The 24634-nt window shown below is 44.1% G+C and overlaps 1 protein-coding gene across 1 annotated transcript in view; it reads left to right on the top strand.

The window, feature by feature from the left end:
- Positions 1-24634, top strand: part of ASTN2 (astrotactin 2) — a 715352-nt gene that overhangs the window by 612760 nt on the left and 77958 nt on the right. The window contains exon 19 of the mRNA XM_053473898.1: positions 7716-7816. Coding sequence (XP_053329873.1) covers positions 7716-7816 — 101 coding nt within the window. The remainder of the gene's footprint in view (positions 1-7715; positions 7817-24634) is intronic.

Genomic DNA, 24634 nt, shown 5'->3' on the forward strand with positions numbered 1-24634 from the left:
GTGTGTTAGTGTGTTAAATGGGGGCATAGGGCATTTCTGGAATGCCTTATACCCCTATATGCCACTCTGGCACTTAGGGGGTTAAAAGGCATATTATGGGGCAGAGTGGCATATAGGGAGGTATAAGGCATTTCAGGAGGCAGAGTGGCGTTAAGAGGGCATTTAATAGAGCACTCTGCCTCCTGAAATGCCTTATACCTCCCTATATGCCACTCTGCCCCATAATATGCCTTTTAACCCCCTAAATGCCAGAGTGGCATATAGGGGTATAAGGCATTTCTGGAGGCATAGGGGGTCAAAAGGCATACCATGGGGCACAGTGGCATATAGAGGGTTAAAAGGCATATCATGGGCCACAGTGCCATATTGGTGTGGCAAGCCTGGGGGCAGATGTGCGTAACTGGGGGACAGGTTGGAAAATACAAGGAAATAAAAACAAAACAATTTACATTAATTAACATTTACTGGTAAAACTTTTTTCCTTTAGGGTCGTCTTATATTCAGGCTTTTTCTTTTTTTCCTAAGTTAATATTCAGATTTTGGGGGGTTGTCTTATAATCAGGGTCGTCTTATAATCGAGCAAATACGGCATCTTCACTCTGTGCTGCTCATTTCCCGTTTCCAACCACTATCATGTCCAGCTGCTCCTTATTACCTGATCTAGCCAGCCTTTATTAACCTGCCCAGCCTTTCAGTCTGGGGCTTGACATTAATGTTATAGGACTGCCTGTGCCCTGTGCCCTGTGCCCTGTGCCCTACAAGTGGACTCCAAAGCTGAGTGCCCTGCAAGTGGGATATCTACTGTGTGCCCCCCATCCAGAGGGCTTACTTGTCGTGTGTGCCCCATCCAGAGGGCTTACTTGTCGTGTGTGCCCCATCCTGAGGGCTTACTTGTCGTGTGTGCCCCATCCAGAGGGCTTACTTGTCGTGTGTGCCCCATCCAGAGGGCTTACTTGTCGCGTTACTGTGTCACCTGTGTTACCGAGAGAATCGCTGACATGATGTTGATGCTGGTCCTTTTGGGGCAGGGCTGAAATGCAGTGGAAATGTTTTTTTGGGGATTAAATTCATTTTCATGGCAATTCATCCGATCAATCTTATGATATTCTGGAGTATATCCAAATTTCCATCATCTAAACTGAGGTAAATGTTTGGTCTGCCATATCAAGAGGGCTTAGACAGGATAATGTATAACTGTTGCAAGTGGATAATCTTTTTCCTGCATGCAGTTACTCATAAATAAAATGTTTGCTGTTGACAGAGATTGGGATGGGTATAGTAGGGGAGGGGAAGGGACTTAACAAGAAAGGATGAGTCATCACATGAGTTGGGGGGATTCATACTATAGCCACAACTACGAGGTCCACGAGTTCTCCCTCACTCAGGGCATCAAGTTGGCCTCGACGTCCAGCAGCGGTCCCCCCTTCGAACCACAGCTGCCAGAAGAAGGAGGTGAGTCTCCTTCCACTGTTTGTTCCTGCAACTCACTGTTCTTGTTCGTTTGCGCCCTACCTGTCTCTGAGTCCTGCACCAGTACCCTTCCCTATTCCATTTCCCCAGCCTATTCATTAGTTTGCTATATTGACTCTGTGTATTAATCCTTGGTACCCTGCTTGGATTGATTAATGGTTGCTGATACGGCCTGCCTTCTGACCATGCTGCTCCTGTACCGATTAACCATCGCTGACCCGGCCTGCCTTCTGATTACGCTGCTCCTGTACCGATTAACGGTTGCTGACCCGATCTGTCTTCTGACTACGTTGCACCTTTACCAATTAACCGTTGCTCACCCGGCCTGCCTCTTGACCATGCTGCATCTAGGACTGATTAATGCTGCTGGCCTGGCCTGCCTTTTGTCTACTCCGTAACTTGGACTGATTATCCATTCCAGCATTCTCTGCGTTCATATCAGCTTCTCCTTGTTCACAGTTCCACCATCCAAACCTAGGTAGACTCTTCCTACTTATTTAACAGTACAACTGAGCCACATTGAACCAACAGGAGTTACTGAAGCCATTGTGACAAAACAACATATCACTCTGACACAGACGGTCCAAGACTTGTAGGCAGGACAAGCTCACCTAAATCGGGAGATTCAGCTACTCCAATCCCGTCAGCTCAAGGTTTCACTCCTCCTCTTTCCACACGCAGCTCATATTCCTGAACCACAAGTGCCTCTACTTGAGAAATTTTCTGGGCAACATGCACAATACCAATCCTTCATGACCCCTTGCTGTATCCTGCTTTCACTCATGCAGAGATTTAATTAGTATCTGGAGAACCCCAAGCCTGGGCACATCATTTAATAAATACAAACAGCCCTCTCCTAAATTCCTGGGTCTCATTCCAACAGGCTATGGTACCCTGTATGAGGCACCCACAAGACCACTACAGCTCAGGCTATCATTAGGGGATTATGACATTGTAGATTCCCTGTAGAGGATTATATTACAGAATTCAGGACTTGCACTTCTTGATCAGTTCCGCTTGGGACGGTCTGAAAACCTAAATTATGAATTAGCCAGGACTGGCCTTCCCAGTTCTCTTAAAGATTTAATTTACCCCTTAAGGACAATGGGCGGTCCCTAAACCCATTGAAAACAATGCATTTTGAGCCCGTACATGTGCGGGCTTTGTCATTAAGGGGTTAATTTCTCCCTGCAGATTGACCGACGGGTGCTCAAGCAACAGATAGAACAGACCTAAAACATGTATGTTCCTGCTATTCCTAACCCATCAGGAAATCTACCACCTGAAGAACCTATGCAGATAGGTCCTAGAATGAGCCTGCCGCCTGTCTCAGAACCTCTGAGTTTTCTCCCAAACTGTCCTATAAGACCCCGAAATGTTCAGGTTAGAAGACCACAACAGTTCCTTATTCCCCTGATGGTCTAGTTTTTATTTCTACTTTCCTGACTATTCCTCTTTCTCTACAGTGGAATTATAACCAGTGTTCCCTCTAAGCTGTGCGCTTGTGCGCGCGCACATAGCTTTTTTAGAGAGCGCACATGTCCAAAAATTGTGCGCACAACAGTTTTTCCCAAAAAAGAAAATAATAATAATCTTTTTGAAACTTTATGCGGCGCGGATATTGTGCGCACAAAATGTTTGCTCTGTGAAACTTTTTGCACAAGAGAAATTTTCTGCGCACGCCAACTAAGAAAAATTAGATGGACCATTGATTATAACCCTATTTCACTTCATGCCATCATTGACTCTGGAGCCAGCAGATGTTTCATGGACATTTGTCTAGCAGCACAATTATCCTTTCCTACATAAAACACAACCTATACACATTCAGTTTGTTGATGGGAGTCACTCAACCTCCTGTTATTAATGGTCCATTACATTGTGAATTGTTGACTTTTGATCTGGTCCTCTCTCCGATGTTTCCCATGATTCTAGGCATCACATGGCTATGGAAACACAACCCTATCATACAATGGACAAGGTGCAGTTACATTCACCTCCCAATATGCCTCTCTACCTGTCTTTCTCTGACTTCCCTGCACACCATCAAAGATCCATAAGCCGCATTGTCCAATCCACCACCTCCATACCAGAATTTCCAAGATGTGTTTTGTGAAAGGCATGCTGACCAGCTTCTGACCCACAGAACTTACAAATGTCTTATTGACATCCTTCCAGGAGCAGCTATACCTTTTGGAAGAATTTGTCCCCTGTCTGACTCTGAACTTCAACATCTTAATGAATATATTAATGACAATCGGCAAAAGGTTTCTTCCCTCTACATCTCCTGCAGGAGCTGGTATTTTTTTTGTTGACAAAAAAGATGGGGCTTTTGTAGATTTTTGAGAACTGAACAAGATTACCATCAAGAACCGGTATCCATTACCTCTTATCTCGTAACTACTAGACCGGGTGCGTTTAACAACAATATTTTCTAAGCTGGATCTCTGGGGAGCCTATAACTTAGTCTGCATTCGTCAAGGAGATGAATGGAAAACCACGCTGTGACGGGACCGACCTGTACCCCGACTGGGTACTCCCGCCAAACGTTGCTTCCTCCCAGACGGGACACCAACAAGTAACCCCTTCAGCGCCGGGCAGAACCAGCGTTGTAGATAGAAGGGGGGACGTCGCTGCACCGTAGCTGCAGTGGCACTGTGGCTATCCGAAGCTTAGCTACACAGTGAGGCTACAGCCCACCCCAAACATCAGGCAACACTCATGTTGAGGTGAAAACAGGACTCCTTTATTAAAGACAAATGCAGAGTATATATACACAAGTAGAAAAAGGGCAAGACAAATATCACATGATCTAATTACCATGTCAGGAAGGAAGTAATTAGATCAAATCCTGCAACACAATATCCGGGGGAAGGACAGGATGACACGAGACATAAATAATTACATTAACTGGGGACGTAGATGTGGAATGACGATAGACATATAATTGGCTTGAGACAGACAATGGCCAGGACACAGGGATAACAGGAGCTCACAGGATTAACAGCTACCTGTTATGTAATTGATAATTAGGTATGCAGCGGTGACACCTAGTCATACCTACAGGGAGTCTTAAGACAAGGGCTAACTCACACAATAACAGGGGAAACACTTCACACCTATACAATTAACAATGCTAAGACAATCAGCCTTCTTCCTACCACAGGATGTCCAGCTGACATTACAGTTTTGAGTGCTAAAACATGGGGAACATCAGCAGAAACTGAACCCCTGTATCCACACACAGAAGTCTCTACAAGGCCTAGGCCCATAGTCGATAGGGAGGAGGCTGGCTCTCAGGCCTCTCCAGGGACCCCAGTGATGGAGGGTTCTGTCATACACATGACATGGCCATTTCGAATTTAGGCATGCCATTTGGTCTCTGAAATGCTCCTGCTACTTTCCAGCATTTCTTAAAGATTTACCGAATCTCTGCATGGTAGTATATCTTGATGATATCCTGATCTCTTGCACCCTGGCATAACACCTTAAATTTAGTTGGAAGGGTCCCTCAATGTCCATCAGCGGTCCACGTTGCCAGAAGAAGGCGGTGAGTCTCCTTCCTCTGAGCAGCCCAGCGAGCATTATGTGTTTATTCGCTTATGCCAGCAGGGACTCTCTTAAAGGGGCCACAATGTATTTTTGGCAGAAGATTTTTAGGGGTTCTAGGACTCTATTTAAGGCCCTATCTCACTCGCTTTTCTTGTTCTTGCCTTCCCTATTCCTTTTCCCCAGCTTATTCATTGCCGGTTATGACCTTGGTTTTCTATGTTGACTTTGTCTGTGTATTAACCCCTGGTACCCTGCTTGTATTGATTAACTGTTGCTTACTTTGACTGACTTCTGACTACACTGCTCCTGTACTGATTAACCATTGCTGACCAAGCCTCACTTCTGACTACGCTGCTCCTGTACCAATTAACTATTGCTGACCCAGCCTGCCTTCTGACTACGCTGCATCTAGGACTGATTAACTGTTGCCGACCCAGCCTGATTTTTGTCTACTCCATATCTCGGACTAATTATCCGTTCCAGCACTCCCTGCGTTTGTATCAGCTTCTCCTTGTACACGTTTCCACCATCCAAACCAATGTAGGCTCTTCCTATTTACTTAACACCTACCAAGACCCTCACCTTAACCAATACTTTACCTTGCTGGTCTATAGCGCCATAATAAAGGATGGGAGATAGGAGCTCTGAAACATGCAAACTGTGTCATATGGAAGTGAGCCAGGATAAGGTATTAGGACTTATTTTGGTATGAATCAACACCTATCCACACACTACAGTGCAACTTTTATTTAGGGGTAAACTGAAAGCTGTTACTCTGAGATGATCAATTTTTTTAAATATTGAGGTATTTCAGTCCTGTCCAAAAGGTCATATGCTATACTACAGCTGCTGTTCCTCTATATCCTTTCTTACTCTAGGGTGGTCAATTCTTGTTGATTTTCTGTATTTGAGGACATTCAGTCTTGTACATATGGTTGGATGTGACTTTCTGTCGGTGCTTGCTCTGTGCCCTTTCCTGCCTCTGTGGCTTAATCTCCTTACTCTGGGGGGATCAAGTCCTGTCCTTTTTTAACATGGGGAAGGAAGGATTCAGTCCAGCAACATATGGCTAGATGTGTCTTCCCAGTGTCTTGAGGGTGGGGACTTAGTCCTGTAATATATGGTTGGATGTACCAGCCCTGTTTCCGGCCTCTCCTGCTGATGATTTATTTTTCTAATTTGAGGGGGAATTCTTATAATGTGTGGTTTAATTGTGTCTGTCTACCAGTGCCTGGCCAGTGCCCTACTTGCTACTGCTGCTTTATCACCTTCCTTACTTTGCGGGATTAATTCATCAAAATGGTAAAATTTCTGGAGAAATTTTCCCCCATAGCATGCTACTGGCTGTGTGTATCCATTGGTGTAGTGCTGTAGCTGGTGGGCCTGCAATGTAAAATCGAGTCTAGATTTCTTAATGAGATGCATTTTGAGATGCTGTAAGAAAAAGTAAATGCAGCAAAAATGAAACAAAAAGTTAATGTGAATAGATTTAGCTTGCCATGCACAAGTCTAATGTAAGGTACCTATAGAAAATTCACTTGACACAAATGAGAACAAAATGTTCCAAATTTCCCAGCAAAATTGATTAATTAAAAATGCCTGGCACTAAAAGGATTAGTACTGTATTTGCTCGATTATAAGACGACCCCCCAAAATCTGAATATTAATTTATGAAAAAAAGAAAAAGCCTGAATATAAGACGACCCTATAGGAAAAAAGTTTTACCAGTAAATGTTAATTCATGTAAACTATGTGAACAATTTTTTTTTAATAAAAGCTATGATTGAGAAAAATATTTTGTTTTTATTTCCTTTTTTTCAACCTGCCCCCCCCCCCGTTATGCACATCTGCCCCCTGGCTTGCCACTCTGCCCCAGAAATGCCTTATACCCCCTATATGCCTCTGTGCCCCATGAAATGCCTTTTAACTCTCTAAATGCCACTGTGTCCCATGATATGCCTTTTGACCCCCTATGTGCCACTCTGCCTCCAGAATTGCCTTATACCCCTATATGCCACTCTGGCATTTAGGAGGTTAAAAGGCATATTATGGGGCAGAGTGGCATATAGGGAGGTATAAGGCATTTCAGGAGGCAAAGTGGCGTATAGAGGGTTAAAAGGCATTTCTGGAGGCAGAGTGGCATTAAGGGGGTTAAAAGGCATTTCACAGAGCACTCTGCCTCCAGAAATGCCTTATGCCCCCCATTTAACACTCCCTCCCCCTCCCTCCTCCAAACTTTCCAGTGCTTCTGAGGTCTACGCGTCAGGGGGAACTCTGATCTCTGACAGCCAGGGAAGGTCTGCGCGATGGACGCAGACAACACCAGCTGCTAACCGCACCTCCTCCCGGCTGCAGTGGAAGTTGTATACGCGAATCGCTTAGAGCTCTACATGCTGACTAAGCACCGGGGACTCAGAAGTACCGGTAAGCGGGGGGGGGCAGGAGGACCCAGGTGCCCTGCATCGCTGCGGGGGATCTGGATCTTAGTCTCATAGTCAGACCTAGTTGAGGTCTGATTATAAGACGATCCCGATTTATAAGACGAGGGGTATTTTTCAAAGCATTTGCTCTGGAAAAAACCTTGTCTTATAATCGAGCAAGTACGGTATTTAATTTCACATGAAAGATGGCCGCACTCGCCTTTCAACTAACTGCATTACGGTCCTCATATTTCTCATTGACTCTGCCCACAGGTTCACATTATTTGCAGTGGATACCCATGGACGGCATTCTACACAAAACTCAATAACTTTGCGCACTGCATGCCCCCTTGTGGATGATAGTAAAGCTGAAGGTATGCAATTTTCCTTTTTTTTTTCTTTTCTTCAAATGAATATGTATATATACCATAATCTTAAAAAATTATGCCTAACGCTTACTACAGAGAGAATCATTCTCTGTATTTTTTTTATCAGTACACCATGGTTTCATATTCAATTGGTAATACTGGTCGGTAAAAGGATTCCACTACCAGCCTAAAATTCAATTGCTTTTTGTTAAATCTAGACTTTGAGAGCTACAAAGACTACAATGAGGTCAATAAGAAACAACGTTGCCTAACAGATTCAGAATTTGAATACATCTTAACTTTTATTCTACTAAATGGAAAAAAAAGGAAAAAAAATGGATAGGAATAAGTAATATAACTCCTAATAGAAAGGTACATGAGACATGCTATCATAAATTCCAAAAATTTAGTAGAAACATAGAATTTGATGGCAGATTAGAACCAGGCCCGGACTGGCCATCGGGCACACCGGGCATTTGCCCGGTGGGCCGGGCCACGGCAGGGCCGCACTGACTTAGGGGCTGATGGAGCTGCAGCTCCAGGCCCCTACCCTATCTACGGCCGCATTAACGCAGGGCATAAGGGGCACCTGCCCCTTTAAGCCCGCCGCAACTGCGACCGGGTCCGCCACTCTAAGGGGCCGGAAAGTCCCCATCAAGGCCGGCCTTACGGGTCTGCGGCCGCACAGGGTTGAGATTAAAACATCGGGGGTTTTTTTAAACTTTATTTAACATCCTCCTTGTTAAAGAAAGTTTTTTTTAACTTTATTTAACATGGAGGATGTTAAATAAAGTTGAAAAAAACCCCCCGATGTTTTAATCTCAACCCTGTGCGGCCGCAGACCCGTAAGGCCGGCCCTGGTGGGGCTTCCCGGCCCCTTAGAGCAGGGCCGACCTTTGGGGTGTGCGACCGCACAGGGCGCCACACTCCAGGGGGCGGCGGCGGGGGGCGGTCCGCACCGGGTGCCGCTCATCAGGGGGCGCCAACTTGCGGCACCCGGCACCCCTCCAGAGACGGACAGTAATGTCCGCCGCTGGAGGAGCAGGCTCGCAAGGGAGCGGTATCGTAGGTCTTTAACAGACCTCCGGTTCCCTTGAGTGATTTTAAGCCGGGTTCAACCCGGCTTAAAATCACTCAAGGGAGCCGGAGGTCTGTTAAAGACCTCCGATACCGCTCCCTTGTGATCCGCCCGGCAACAGCTGCTGTGCGCCGGGGTTTGTTGTAAGATCCCGGCGCACAGCACTGAAGCCGCGCCCACCGCTGTCCGTGCCCTCTGACCCGGAAGAAGACAGAGAAAACAGAAGAACTGAAGAAGAGGAAAAGAAGCTGAAAGAAGAAAGGAAAGGTAGGAAAACATTAAGTGAGAGTGGATTGGTGTGTGTGTGGATTGCTATATGTGTGGATTGGTGTATGTGTGGATTGGTGTATATGTGTGGATTGGTGTATATATGTGTGGATTGGTGTGTGTGTGGATTGGTATATATGTGTGGATTGGTGTATGTGTGTGGATTGGTGTATATGTGTGGATTGCTATATGTGTGGATTGGTGTGTGTGTGGATTGGTATATGTGTGTGGATTGGTATATGTGTGTGGATTGCTATATGTGTGGATTGGTGTGTGTGTGGATTGGTATATATGTGTGGATTGGTATATATGTGTGTGGATTGGTATATATGTGTGGATCGGTATATGTGTGTGGATTGGTATATATGTGTGGATTGGTATATATGTGGATTAGTATATGTGTGTGGATTAGTATATATGTGTGGATTGGTATGCGTGTGGATTGGTGTATATGTGTGGATTGGTGTATGTGTATGGATTGGTGTATGTGTGTGTGGATTGGTATATATGTGTGGATTGGTATATGTGTGGATTGGTGTATATGTGTGGATTGGTATATATGTGGATTAGTATATGTGTGTGGATTAGTATATATGTGTGGATTGGTATGCGTGTGGATTGGTATGCGTGTGGATTGGTATGTGTGTGGATTGGTATACGTGTGAATTGGTATATGTGTGGATTGGTAAGGGTGTGAGAGTGATGGGTGTTATGCTGTACCATTTCCAATGTATTTTTCATTATATAATTATGCTCTAAAGTACATCATAACTCCCATCACTCTATACTGTTCCATACAGTGGCAGAGCTGGGAGGCAGAGGCCTTGCACCCCCACCGCAGGACTCCTGAAAGGTAAGTGAACTTCAAAGAGGGAGAGGGTAGATAGTTAGGAGGGGGTAGTTGCGGCGGGCTTAAGGGGCTCTGCGTTAATGCGGCCATATAGGACCAGTCAGTCCGGTCCTGACTGGGCCTATTTTAAGGTGGGGGCCTGGAGCTGCAGCTCCATCAGCCCCTAAGTCAATCCTGCCCTGGCACAGGCGCGGTCGCAGTTGCTGCTTGCTCCGGCAACAAGGTAAGTAGGGTGAGGGAGGGGGGTGCAGTGAGAAGGGGCAGAGGGGGGTTAGATAGTGAGAAAGGGGGAGAGGGGATAGATAGAGGCGGTACATATTGAGAAGTGGGGAAGGGGGTTACATAGTGAAAAGGGGGAACATAGTGAGAAAGGGCAGATAAGATGAAGAGAGGGGGTAGTGTGAATGCGTATGAGAATGAATAAATGTGTGGATGAATTGTGTGAATGCGTATGACAATGAATTCATGTGAGGATGAATTGCTTGAATGATTTGTGAGACTGCATTAATGAATGTGTTAATGATTTGTGTGAATGATTAAATGCAAAGATGGTACATGAAGGGTGGGCTTTAACAATAAATAAATAAATAAATAAATAAGGGCTGCTCAGGCTTAAATGCCCGGGCCTATTTTTTGTCCCAGTCCGGGCCTGATTAGAACTATTCGGCCCATCTAGTCTGTCGATTTTTCCTGATGCAAGGGGTTTTGGTCAGGTCCTATAGTGAGCAAATCTTTATGTCTGTCCCATGCATATTTAAATTCCTTCACTGTATTAGCCTCCACCACTGCTGATGGAAGACTATTCCATTTATCTACTACCCTGTGAGTAAAATAGAACTTCCTTATGTTACATCTAAGCCTCTGGGCTTCAAGTTTTAGACCTTCAAATAAGCTTGCCTCCTGTTCTTTGTCAAATGCCTTTTAAGTATGTAATGTTTCTATTGCACCCCCCCCTCTTCTTTCCTCAAAGCTATACATATTAAGATCTCTTAAGTTTTCCTGATAATTTCTGTCCTGCAAACCACTTACCGTTTTTGTAGCTCCCATATGAACTCTCTGCAATGTGTCAATATACTTCTGGAGATGGGCAGGGCCGGATTAACGTAGGGGCTGATGGAGCTGCAGCTCCAGGCCCTTACAGGACTGACTGGGCCTATGCGGCCTCTACGGCCGTCCTTAATGCAGGGCAAAAGGGGCATCTGCCCCTTAAGCCCGCAGCAACTGCGGTTGCCGCAACTGCGACCGGGCCCGCCACTCTAGGAGGCCCAGGCAACCCCTACGATCAATTCCACAGGGGCCCGCTACTTACTTGGTAGATGCACGCGAGCAATGTCTCTTCTACCGCCAGGGGGACGCAGGAATCCAAAGGGGTCACGTTATGTACGTCACGTACGTCACATGGCCCTGCTGCGCGTCTGCTTCCCCTGTGCAGTAAAACAGGTTGTTTGTACAGAGTGCGAGCAACCCAGAATGAAGCCGCGGGCCCCTGTGGAAGTCTGCGAGCGGCACATACATCTTCAGTTCAGGTAAGGAGGTGGGAGAGGCTGTATGAAGGAGTGTGTGAGGTTGAGTGAGTGAATTAATGTGTGAAGGAATGAGTGACTAAATGTTTGTGAATGATTATATGTAAATGAGTATCTGAATGAGGGGATTAATGAGTATCAATGTATGAATGAATATCTGAATGAGTCAATGATTATCTGTGAATTAGTGAATAAATATTTGTGAACGAGTATGTGTGTGATAGCATGGATGTGTAAAAGGGGGGGCAAAGATGCCACAGGCAGGCTGTTTTGGGGGCAAAGATGGAAAGTCATATTCTTCCAATCTGAGTCCTAGGCAGGTCTGGGTGCCAGATGTGATTTGATACTAACGGGGGGGGGGGTAGCTGGTATAAATAAACAATGTGGGGCTGGCTGGGGCAATACGCAAGGGTGTGGGGGCATTAATTCACAAGCGGGTGCTGACTGGGGCATCACATAAATCAATACTAAAGTGGGGCTGTCTGGTGGGATAAATATACAATGTGGGGCTGGCTGGGGGCATGAATACACAATGGGAGGCTCTCTGGAGTGCAGAAATACACGTGGGGGCTGGTGGCATCAATACACAAGAGGGCCAGCTGTGGCCATCACATAAATTAATACCAAAGGGAAACTGTCCGTGGAAACCCTCCGGATGTGGGTGTCAGTGTGGCAGAGCCTGTTCTAGTGTGTGTGTTTGGGTGTCGGTGTGGCAGAGCCTGTCCTGGTGTGTGTGGGTGTCTGTGTTGCAGAGCCTGTTCTGGTGTGTGTGTTCAGTTGTCAGTGTGGCAGAGCCTGTCCTGTAATGTGTGTTTGGGTGTCGGTGCGGCAGAGCCTGTCCTGGTGTGTGTCTGGGTGTCGGTGTGGAAAAGCCTGTCCTGCTGTGTGTGTTTGGTTATCTGTTTCTTGGCACTTAATTTACAGTAGGAACTATTTCATTTTTACTTATCCAGAGATAAAACGCCCTCCTGAATTTGTAGTGACTTCAGGGGGACAAAACATTCAAGGCCCTGAAATCATTTAGTGGAAAAGACAAGGTATTGTGTTATTTACTCTATAATATTTATTTCAAGGATTAATCGCACTAAATTGTTGGTTCAGGCTTCCCATGTTGAATGAGCAAGTATTATGTATGTGTGTGTGTGTGTATATATATATATATATATATATATATATATATATATATATATTTCAGTAATATGATTTAATGGTGGAAATTATTAATGACCCCCCCTCCCAGTTTTGAGGTATCTTATGTGCCCCCCCATTATATTGTTTCTAGAGTCGCCACTGGGCATAGTGCAGTCCTGGGAGGCTGGTCATGGGGCTGCACACTTACCTGACGTCACATTGCTCCGCCTAGAGGATTGGCTGAGCGCGATGTGACAGGCTCAGCTGGGCTGGTCTGAGTTTCCTCCCTGCAATGTTGTAACTCACAGCACTCTAGGGAGGAAACTCAGACTTCAGACCAGGCCAACTGAGCCTGCCACATATGCGATCGCGGCGCTCAGTTGGGCCAGCCAAACTGTAGACTTGGTCTGCATAAACAAACAAAAGTTATTTAGCTCCGAAATGGCAGAGAATTGAACAGTGAGACTGCCGGGACATGATCTATACACCAAAACGGCCTTATTAAGTTAAAGTTGTTTTGGTGCTTAGAGTACCCTTTTAAGTAAACAAGGCTTAGTTTCTAAGTGACAGTTTGTTTTTTTTTTGTTTTTTTTTTACAAAGTTTCTACCTATTTCTAAGTACCAACTAAATGGTCAAATATTAGTTACTGTTTTGAATCTTTCATTAAAGATATAGCACTTTATAAATTGCATGACATTATGATTCATTTATTATATATTTATGTAATGCTAATTAATTACAGTGACAAAAGCATGCTGAAATATAACTAATAGACAACAAGAAATTGTATATTAAATTCGTCAGAATTTGGTTTAACAAAAAAAAAAAAAAAAATGGGCTGCTCAGTCTTAAATGCCCAGGCCTATGTTTTGTTCCAGTCTGGGTAATCAGTACTAACATAAATGATTAATACTGCAAACTCTGCAAAAGTGCAGAGATGAAACTCAATACAGATACCCTGAAACAAGAAATGGTCTGTATTTCAGACTTTTATCTCACTCGAATATAATGCAGACCATACAGCTCGAACTTGAGGAGCTTAAAAAGGAGAATAATGAGCTTTAAACAAACATACAGACCATGAAACTTAAACTCACAAAACTAGAGTTATATATGTAACTGCATCAATAGTTTTTATGATTATTCCAATAACCCCCCCCCATTCTGATCCCTGATCCCCGATCCCCGGACTGGGACAAAAAATAGGACCGGGCATTTAAGACTGAGCAGCCCATTTTTATTTATTTATTTATTGTTAAAGCCCACCCTTCATGTACCATCTTTGCATTTCCCCAAATCACTTAAACATTCATGATAGACACAAACACTTACTCACTCATTCACACAAATCATTAACACATATTCATTAATGCAGTCTCACAAATCATTCAAGCAATTCATCCACACATGAATTCATTAATTCTCATACACATTCACACAATTCATCCACACATTTATTCTTTCATTCATTCTCGTACACATTCACACTACCCCCTCTCCCCATCTACCCCTCCCCTTCTTACTATATTCCCCTTATCACTATGTACCCCCTTCCCCACTTCTCAATATGTACCTCCTCTCACCATCTATCCCCTCTCCCCCTTTCTCACTTTCTAACCCCACTCCCCCTTCTCACTGCACCCCCCTCCCTCACTCTTCTTACCTTGTTGCCGGAGTAAGCAGCAACTGCGACCGGGCCCGCCACTCTAGGGGGTCGGGCACCCCCCACCAGGGCCGACTTTAGGGGTGTGCGGCGGCACAGGGCTTAAATTAAGACATCATTTTTTTTTGTTGATTTTTTATTTAAAATCCTCCATGTTAAAAACCCCTTCAATCCCAGGGGTTTTTGGTACCTCAAAGCCCGGAGCAATTTTGCCATTTTTGCGCTATGTCGGTTCAGAGATTACCCTCTTTTCCTGTGAATAGTGTACCCATGTAAACTATATATTGTTTTTTCAAGGAGAGATAGAGCTTTCTTTTGATACCATAGTTGGATGATTATCTGAAAATTTAGAATGAGAAATTTAGTAAAAACTAGAGAAAATTAGGAACAGAAACTGATTTTTTTTACATTTTCCCTCTGAATCCTCACAAAATTAGGTAAAGTGATAGAAAATCCCCTCCAAATTTATCAATTCAGGTGTCCTGATTTCAGAAATACCTAATTTATATAGATTTTCCATACTTTCCCAGCACCAGGGAGCATACTATAAGGTGTACATTTTTTGTATAATTTTTATGCCTATGGCTTAACGGGTTTGGGGGTTGTGAACAGGGACAGGAGGGTTATACTGGCTAGATGTTATGCTAGGGCAATGGGATGTAAGGTTTTTTAATTTATTTTTTTTATTATCTTTTTTTATATATTTTTTAATATTTTTTATATATTATATTTATTTTTTTGTATTTTTTATATATTTTTTTTACACAAAAATGGTTAGAGATCCTCTTAGGGACCTCCTGAACATGCCAGTGATGTCACAATGACATCACAGCTTACATTATTATTTTTATTATTTATATTAATATTTTAATGATTTTTTTACTATTATTTTTTAAATGAATAAACTTTTTTTTTCTGCTTTTCTGTTTCAGGACGGGAGGGGGAGTGAGAGATATGGTTTCTCACTCCCCTCCCCGCGATCCCCCTGCACCGATCACACTGTGATCTCTATGCAGGTCCTCACAGACGTGCATAGAGATCGCAGCGTCTGTGCCTCATCGGAGGACAGCATATCCCCTGCAGGGGATATCCTGTCCTCCGATGACCTTCCGGGTTATGTCAGCAGTGACGCATCCCGGGAAGGGAATGCCCGGTCGCGTAATCGGGCAGTTTGAAATGTAACAGCTTTCCGGCTTTCATGCATATGTATACAACTGATTTGTGGAAAGGCAAAGATGGCACAAGCAGAGTTTTCCAGCCTTGGGGACCAAGATGGCACAGGCAGGGTGTTTATGGGACAAAGATGGCACAGGCCCGGGCTGCTTGGGGACAAAGTTGACTCATGCTGGGCTGTGTTGGGACAAAGATGGCAAGTCCTATGTGTGTAATTTGGGTGCCGGTCAGGATCTATGTGGGCAATGTGGACGCCAGGGCTGGCTTTGGGGTGTGCGACCTGTGATCTATGCCTGTAATTTAGGGGGTTTTATCTATACCTTTAATGCTGAGTTTTTATGTGAATTCCAATTGATCTATACCTGCAAACTGGGTTATTGTGTTATTCTGTTGATACATATCTGCTATGCCATGTTTCCATACATCATTTATGTATACCTGCAAATACAGGGTTTGTATGTCTTATTCAGTTGATCAATACCTGCAGTTCTGTTTCCATGTGTTTATCTATACCCTCAGTGCTGAGTTTTCATGTGATTTCCAGTTTATCTATACCTGCAATGCTGGGTTTGTGTGTTCTGTTGATCTATACCTGCAATGCTATGTTTCCATACATTATTATTGTATACCTGCAAATACAGGATTTTTATATCTGATTCTGATTCAGTGTGGCAAATATTTTTTGGTGCAGGAAAAAGGGAGTGATTGCATGCTAGGGAGCGTGGAGCAGGGCACAATTTTTTTTTATATGAAATGAATTGGCAACAGGGTCTAATATTTATATATATATATTGTGAGACTGTGAACCCCAGGGAGTTGATTGGCATGGCATCTGGGTATAGCTGCTATGCAGATTATACATATGGGTCCCTGGGGTGGAGCAATTGGAGAGCAGGGTGGGCCAATGCTCCGTTCCCCCATTCTGTGGAAATTCCATGCCGGCTTTTCCAGGAGGCTAGAAGTCTACAGGGTCCGGTCTGGGATTCCTATGGGGCCGGCGTCAGGCCCAGGTGCTGGGCATTAAAAACCCCTGGAGCCTGATACTCAGAGAGACTGTTGGGGGAAGACAAGTTTCCCTGAGCTCCAAAGGCAAGGAGACGCCTTGAAGAAGACCATCCCTGAGCCAAGTGAGGCAATACCTGCCCGGACCTGTGTGCTGTCTGTGGGAGGTTTTCCAGAGCCTGGCTTAGCTGGGTCTGGCGGGGAGGTCAAGTTAGTGGGTGATTAAGCTGGTCAGTCTGGGCCAGCATAGTTTTGTTAGAGAGGGCACCAATTGGGAGCTAGGTGTTTATTTTTATGATTTGGTTTTGGGGTTTGCGTTAAAATAAAGCGCTGTTTTGCAACAAGCTGGTGTTCCCGACTCTGATTGCCCTAGAGGACTGTGCTTAGAACCCCTAAATGTGACATGTATGGCCGTCATGCTACAGGGTTTGAACAATATATATATATTGGCATCGGCAGCAGGGTCTAATATTAGGAAACGAAAGCTAACTGCCAGTTAAGCTGTTATTTTCAGATAATTACATATTATGTAGTTAAAAATGCATGTCTAACGCATATATATATATATATATATATATATATATATATATTATTTATTTATATATAAAAAAGATATCACCGCATACTCTGCAATACTTTTTTTTACACCGTGTCTACTGGACTAATACGGCTTTACCCATTTACACATATACATGTATATATGCACACACACATATACATCTGTGTATGTAATCTCATGCGCTTCATAGTGGGTCCCTGAATGGCAGAAATAAAATGTGGTCACCTTAGTCACACTCCTGGGCATTTTACAGGTTAATACCTGTTTTCTACAGGGCACTGCTGCAACAGCAAAAGAGCCCCCACGAGCCCTTTGATCACTCCTACAACAGCGATCTTAGAGGCCCCTCCCTGCAATCGCCGGTTTACCGGTGATTGTGTCCCAGCTGCCAGGGGCAGCTTCAGGGACAGAGATTAAAGTTTATTCGGCCTCCACATGAGTGTGGAGACCAGCCCAACCCCCCCTTGCTGCCCAATCGCTCCGTTCAGAGAGATTGTGCAATGCTAATCCCTTCAATGCGACTATTATTGATTTCACGATTGCTGCATTGCTACGGTTAATATTTGCCCCCAGAAGCTTCATAAATATGCTGAGCTCATAAGGAGCATCAGCATTGAAAGAGTTAAAAATAATAACAGCACTTACCTGGAAGTCAATGGTGCTTGAACCAAGTGGGCTGGTGATGATCAGATCACACCTGGCCAATAGGAGTGATCTGATCATTATGGCTGTTTCTGGATGACCCTGCCCTAGAAAGAGAGAGGGGCCATCTACGGTAATAACATACTTCCCAACATTTCAAAATGTGAAAGATCTCGCGGAACTCACCGATACAAGCAATTGCTTAAAAATAACCAACACATTGAATTTAATTCCCATGAGCCTCAGCCAGACATACCACTTCCAAGTCCAGCAACAGTAAAGCTGCAGATGTTAGCTGTGAACTAAAATTCCCACGATTCTCAGCCAGCCAGGTATCCACCATAATGCTGGCTGAGCATGATTGCAAGAGTAGTCATTGCACAGCAGAGAGAGATTTTTTTAAAATTAAAAAAGGCTAATGTTAGCCTCCCTCCCAGGACCCTTACATACTGCCTTCACACACACCTGCCCATAAACACACATATACACATACATTCAGGGGCGTAACTAGACGCCTCAGGGCCCGGGTGCGAGAATCTGTTAAGGGCCCCCTGGGTGCGAGAATCTGTTAAGGGCCCCCCCACCCCCTCACCCCCTCACCCCCCCCAAAAAAACATGATTTTTACCCAACAATTTTTTTTCAACAAATTCAACAAATTCAATTTACATATTGAATCATATCTGTAAAAAAATCAAAGAAAAAGGGGCGCATGTACAAAGGGCATAATCCAGGGGTGTCCAAGTTTTTTCTGCAGTGGGCCACTTCATCAGAATTGTATACGTGCGCGGGCCGCACTCATTTTTCACTGTGACAAAAAATATGGCCTTTAATAAAATATGCAGATTAAAATAAAGTAAAATGACACAAAACCTTTACTCTTCCTCTCACTGATTTCTGGGCCTAGAAAGTTTTGCGACTACAAATTCAGGATTTATTCTAGGGATGAACTAAAATGAAAATTCTGGACCAAAACATTCAGGGTTCACTTAGCCAAAACCGAAAATGACCCCCACCTTTAAAAATAATAATAAAAACTCACATTTTTAATAAAAGTAGGTAACACACAATTGGACAAAATTAGCAATATGACTTGGCATGATCAGAGGGTGATTGCTAACAGCAATCACACTCCTATCATACCCAGGCAACCAGTAAATGCTGGTACCTAGGCATGATGGGACTGTGCTCGCTGTGATTGCTGTTAGCAATCACACTCCTATCATGCCAAGTCAGCCAGTACATGCTGGTACAGGGTGGCTGTAAGGGATGTGCAGACCCCATACTGCTGGCAGCATCACTACACAAGGGGGGCAGCTAGCTAGGTTTCAGCATGTACTGGCTGACTTGGCATGATAGGAGTGTGATTGCTAACAGCAATCACAGTCCCATCATGCTTAGGTTCCAGCACTTACACATCCATCCAGTAAATGCTGGAACCTAGGCATTATGGGACTGTGATTGCTGTTAGCAATCACACTCCTATCCTGCCAAGTCAGCCAGTACATGCTGGTACAGGGTGGCTGTAAGTGCAGACCCCATACTGCTGGCAGCATCACTACACAAGGGATTACACATCCATGCTATCACACACACACTCATTTATTCATATAATCATTCATTCACAGATTCATTCCCTCAATCACACACACTCATTCAAACACCCTCCCCACCCCCTTACCTGCACTGCAGCTCCTCGACGCCGCTCACAGACTTCAGCAGGGGGCGCGGCCTCCCTCTGCCTTCTCTGCTAAAGAGGAAGTAGGATGTCACGTGAACTCCGCTTCCTCTGTGCAGTCCAGAAAACCCTCCCACAAGTAAGTAGAAGGGCTTGAGGTGCGGCTCGCGTAAGATCGGTTGCCCTGGCGGGCCGCATGTTGGACGCCCCTGCCCGATTTCGGGCGGCCCCTTGGCTTGGGCCCCCCTGCCGCCGGGGCCCGGTCACAGTCGCGACCCCTGCGACCCCGGTAGTTCCGCCACTGCATACATTGCCCTTACACACACATATATACACATACATTGCCCTTACACACCAGCTAACAAATACCTATACTGCTGTTACACACACTGGCCCATACACACACACACACAAGCTTACAAAACACATACATACACATACACTGCCCTTACACCCCTTTCTCCCCATTTCTTACCTCTTCCACCATCCTTCATCCTTCTTCCTTCTGCCTCCATCCTGTATCCTGCATCCTGTGGTGGGAGCGCGAGTTCTGTCACTTCAGACCTCGTTTACCTCTCCCTCATCACTACGCGCTGGCTTTTGCTGGAGAGCGCAGGGATGACTTCATATCCTCGCGCTCGGCATTATTTGCCAGCGAGTAGTGATTAGGGAGCAGTAAAGTGAGATCTGAAGTGACAGACCTTGTGCTCCTTAATGTTGAGCCGACTAGAGGGAGATTGCGATCTCCCAGCTGGTCTGCAGGCTTCAGCTGCTGATCGGGTGGCTGTGCACCCCCCGCAGCTGCACCTGAGGTGAGTACGGACTTTTACACTTTTAGTAAAAGTATTGCAGAAGTGGGACTAGGAAAGGTGAGTTAAAGGAATATGGGAGGAAGTTAGTGTGCTATGTTGTAAGCATCCTTAAAGAAGTAGGTCTTGAGGGATTTTTGAAGGAATAAAGGCAGGGGGAGAGATGGATAGACCAGGGGAGGGCATTCCAGAGGATAGGAGCAGCCATTGAGAAATCTTGTAAGTGGGCATGAGAGCTAGAAATCATAGGAGAGGATAGAAGGAGATCATTGGATGAGCAGAGAGACCGGTTAGGAGTGTATTTAGAGATGAGTGAGCGGATGTATGGAGGGGAACCGCTGTGAAGGGCTTTGAAAGTAAGAGTGAGGATTTTGAAATTAATCCTGAAGCACACAGGCAGCCAGTGAAGAGACTGACAGAGGGGAGAGATTTTAGTAAAGCGATGTGAGAGGAAGATAAGTCTGGCAGCAGCATTCATGGTGGATTGTAGAGGGGTGTTACAAGTGAGCTATACATATAAAAAAAATACAATATATATTGAACCTAATAAAATATTATGTGACCATTGATTAGTGACCTAAAAGATCATTAATCATTTATCTATTTCACTTCAATAGCCAGGGACCTAATTTATATATCAAATGGAAAATGGGCCCAGTAAAGTGTTTAGGACAGATTGGCACTAAAATAGTTAAATGAAAAGTGTTAAAATGCCCCTAGTAAAATACTTTGGGATGTCAACATTTAAAAAATCTATACTTTTGTTCAGCAGTCTCTCTATTTCTGGCCAAAAACCTTGCTTAGAAACAGCGATGTGCGTCATTCATAATTAACCCTCTAAGTCACAAAATAAATGAAAATACCAGGTATATGAGATGTTTCCAAAAACAGGACAAATACCTAAATACATTTTTGGGTTTTATTTCCCATTTGCAGTGGTTATATATATTTTTTATAGGTGAAACTGTTGACTTTGTCCCTTTTTCTTTACACGTAAGGCTTTGATCTGACCTTCATCGATGTTTTTGAAGTTCTTGTACCTGCAAGACAAGGACTACTCTGTTTATTCCAGTACATATCTAAACATAGTTTTGGGTAGAATATATTTTCCTTCCAAATCACCAGGTGTTCAATCCGAAGTTTATCTAACGGTCTTATAGTTCTCCATATATCGTATAGTTCATATTTTCCTAAAGTTTCTCGAAACGCTTTTGAGAAGGGCAGACTGATTGCGGTTACTACTAGTTTTTCGGCTGCTTATTCTAATTCATGATCTATAACACAATTAAAATCTTCCAGACACAGAAAAGTACCCTGAATATGGTTCTGAATCTTTTGTAATGTCCCGTTTAGGAAGTGTATTTGGAGCATATATGTTTAATATTGAAAATACTCTGTCATCAAACTTACATACAATAACAGCATACCTGGCACAGGAATCCTTCGGTTTATATATGACCTCAACCTTAATGTTGTTAGAAATTAAGATTGCAACCCCTCGTTTTTTATTTTATGTAGTAAAGATGAGTATTCTATCCCTGTATATCTTTTGTTGTTCAACGTGGTGATCTTAATCAAATCCTTAATTTCTCATAAAGAAAGGGCCCTTATCATATTCTCTTTCTGACTTAGTTCTTCTTTTATAGTTTTTAGCTCAAATTCTAAATGTTCATTTTTTTGAGCATTTAATTTTAGACTTTCATACATTTTTTTAACTTCGACTTTCCAGGCATTATGGAATTTTATAAGTTTTTCTTTAAAAAAAAAACTGAGCTGTTTTTCCATACACTGCTGTAAGTAATCTTTAGTAATCAATTGGGTTGTTTGTCTTCCTGATTCATCAATAATGATATCAGATAGGCATAGGGACTCCTCCATCTTTTGGGCCCTGAGGTGAAAAAGGGCAGTAATCTTTTTTCTTTTTTTGATTCCAATTCCCTCTTTTCTCTCTTTTTAAGTTTTACCTCCTCTTTTTTGAAGCCATCCCGATGCTCTCTCTTCTATTGTGCCTTTTCTCTAAAGCTGGGTTCAGCATGGGCGGAATAATCAAGCCTCTTTTCACGCTCTTTTCCTGATCCCGTCTAAACATGTGGCAATAAAATATTAGAAACGTTCACAAAAGGTCCCCAAGAAGCTAGATTAAACAAAACTAGTAAACTGAGAACTAAGAAAGAACTAAAAAAAAAAACAGGAGAGGACCGACATTATCCTGTTAGAGGCAGGTAAGGCCTAGGGAAGGCACACAGGTGTATGTGTAAAGGCATAACAAGAAACATATGGACCGCAGAGTATAGGCAAACAGAGATCCAGAAACATAGGAAGCTAGGGAAGATCAAGGACTGGGGCACTCCCAGCGGAGCTCCCCAAAACCCTACGGAAAGAGGGAGAGGACAGAAACTCCTTCCGGGGAAGCCACTTAAGCCCGTTCTTGTAGCCACGTCCCCTAGACATCATAACTAAGTCCTCCATTTGGCAAATTAAATTAACTTTAGCCAGCCAGGCAGAAATGGGGGGACAGCAAGGCTGTTTCCAGAATCGTGGGATAATCGCCTTAGCGGCGTTGTTCAAGTGGATAGACAGAGACCTTTTATAGGACCCCAGGCATTATGGAAATAAAATAGACAGAGTCTTAACTCCTCGGCATCCATGTGTACTGGATAAAGATGACATCAGCACTCGGCAGATAATATAGGATAGAATCTTATGTGATGGAACTGGGAGTAATCAGTACACTAAAAAAAAATCATACGCGGGACGCCTGAAGCCACAATTTAGTGCCACTATGTCACGTCTGCAATACAGCAGTGGATCCTCGCTGCAGAAATTGGAAAGGCGCCTCCTAGCGGAGATGGAGAGCCCAGCAACAGAACACCGAGGTGTATAGCGGACACAGGAGCATAGCGTGATACAAAATAATCAGGAACAAAATAATAAATAAAATAATAAATTCAGGGGTCAGGCAGAAGAGTAGTCGGGGTCACAAGCAGAGGTCAGGGCAGGCAGCAAACATCAAAGGTCAAAAACTAGCCGGAGTCAGAACCAAATAACAAGCAAGTAAAGAAACGCTAGTGAAGGCTATAAGGCACTATCACAGGCAAAGGTGAAGTGCTTACCGAGGGTTTAAATATCCCTCTCAATATCAGGATCCTCCTACCCACCTAATTAGGGGGAGGAGGAAAAAAGATAAATGTCGATTTAAGAAGCGACATGAATATTCATGAGTTAGCCGTTCGCGCATAATCTTTTTAATCCTTTTTAATAAAATATGCAGATTGAAACAGAGTAAATAACACAAAACCTTTTTTCCTCTCACTGATTTCTGGGCCAAAAAAGTTTTGTCCTCTGAAGTGACTATACATTCAGGAGGGTGTTTTATCTCTGGATAAGTATAAATTAAATAGTTCTATTTATTCCTGCAGTAAGTAAAGTGCCAGGAAACAGACAGCCAAATACACACCAGGACAGGATCTGCCACACCAACACCCAAACACACACACCAGGACAGGATCTGCTACATCGACCCCCAAACACACACACCAGGACAGGATCTGACACACCAACCCTCAAACACAGACACACACACACCAGGACAGGCTCTGCCACACCGACACCCAGACACACACCCTTGTGTATTGATTTATGTGATGCCCCAGCCAACCCCCTCCCTTGTGTATTGATGCCCCCACCTCTTTTGTATTGGTTAAGGTGATGCCCAATCCCCTACTTGCCTATTGATGCCCCCACTGCCATGTGTATTACCCCCCAGCCACACACCCCTGTTTATATTTATTTTGTAATGAATATGGGTCTGCTTTCCTATAACCCCTAACAATTTTGTCACAGGTTCAAAGCGGCCGTCTGGGTGTGAAGTTCAAAGCAGCCGTCGCAAGGCTGTAAGACCGCCTCTGTCGTCCGCTTAATGAAGTTAAAGTGGCCAGCAGGGGCTGTCTTACAGCGCACAACGGCTGCTTTGAACTTCGCACCCGGGCGGCCGATTTGAATGTGGTCTGCCAGCCCACGAAATTTCTCGGTGGGCCAGTCTGACCCTGCTCACACGGGTCGCATGTTGGATGCCCCTGTCTAAGGGGAGACATGCATTAGGTATTTTTGTGAAGGTGGAGATTCCTTTTCAAATTTGCTAATTACTAGAAGTGTAATACCAAAATACCATAGTTAAACCAGATTTCAGGTGCAGCAACCATGAAGAACACCTAACAGCATTCTAAAATCAGTTCTATGTCCTGACCTTCTTGCAGCGGCAGGGACACATTCCTGCCGCTCTGCGGAAGGTCAGGCTGTCGTTTAACAGCCTGGGCTGCCGGCGTGAGCGCCGGAAAACTGTTATAGTTTATAATGCCCAGTCACGCGAATGGGTATTCCCTTCTGGATTGCATCACTACTGACCTCACCTGGAAGGTCATCGGAGGACAGGATATCTCCTTGGCATATC

Source organism: Spea bombifrons, chromosome 8, assembly GCF_027358695.1.
Source record: "Spea bombifrons isolate aSpeBom1 chromosome 8, aSpeBom1.2.pri, whole genome shotgun sequence".
In the NCBI taxonomy this organism is placed as follows: domain Eukaryota; kingdom Metazoa; phylum Chordata; class Amphibia; order Anura; family Pelobatidae; genus Spea; species Spea bombifrons.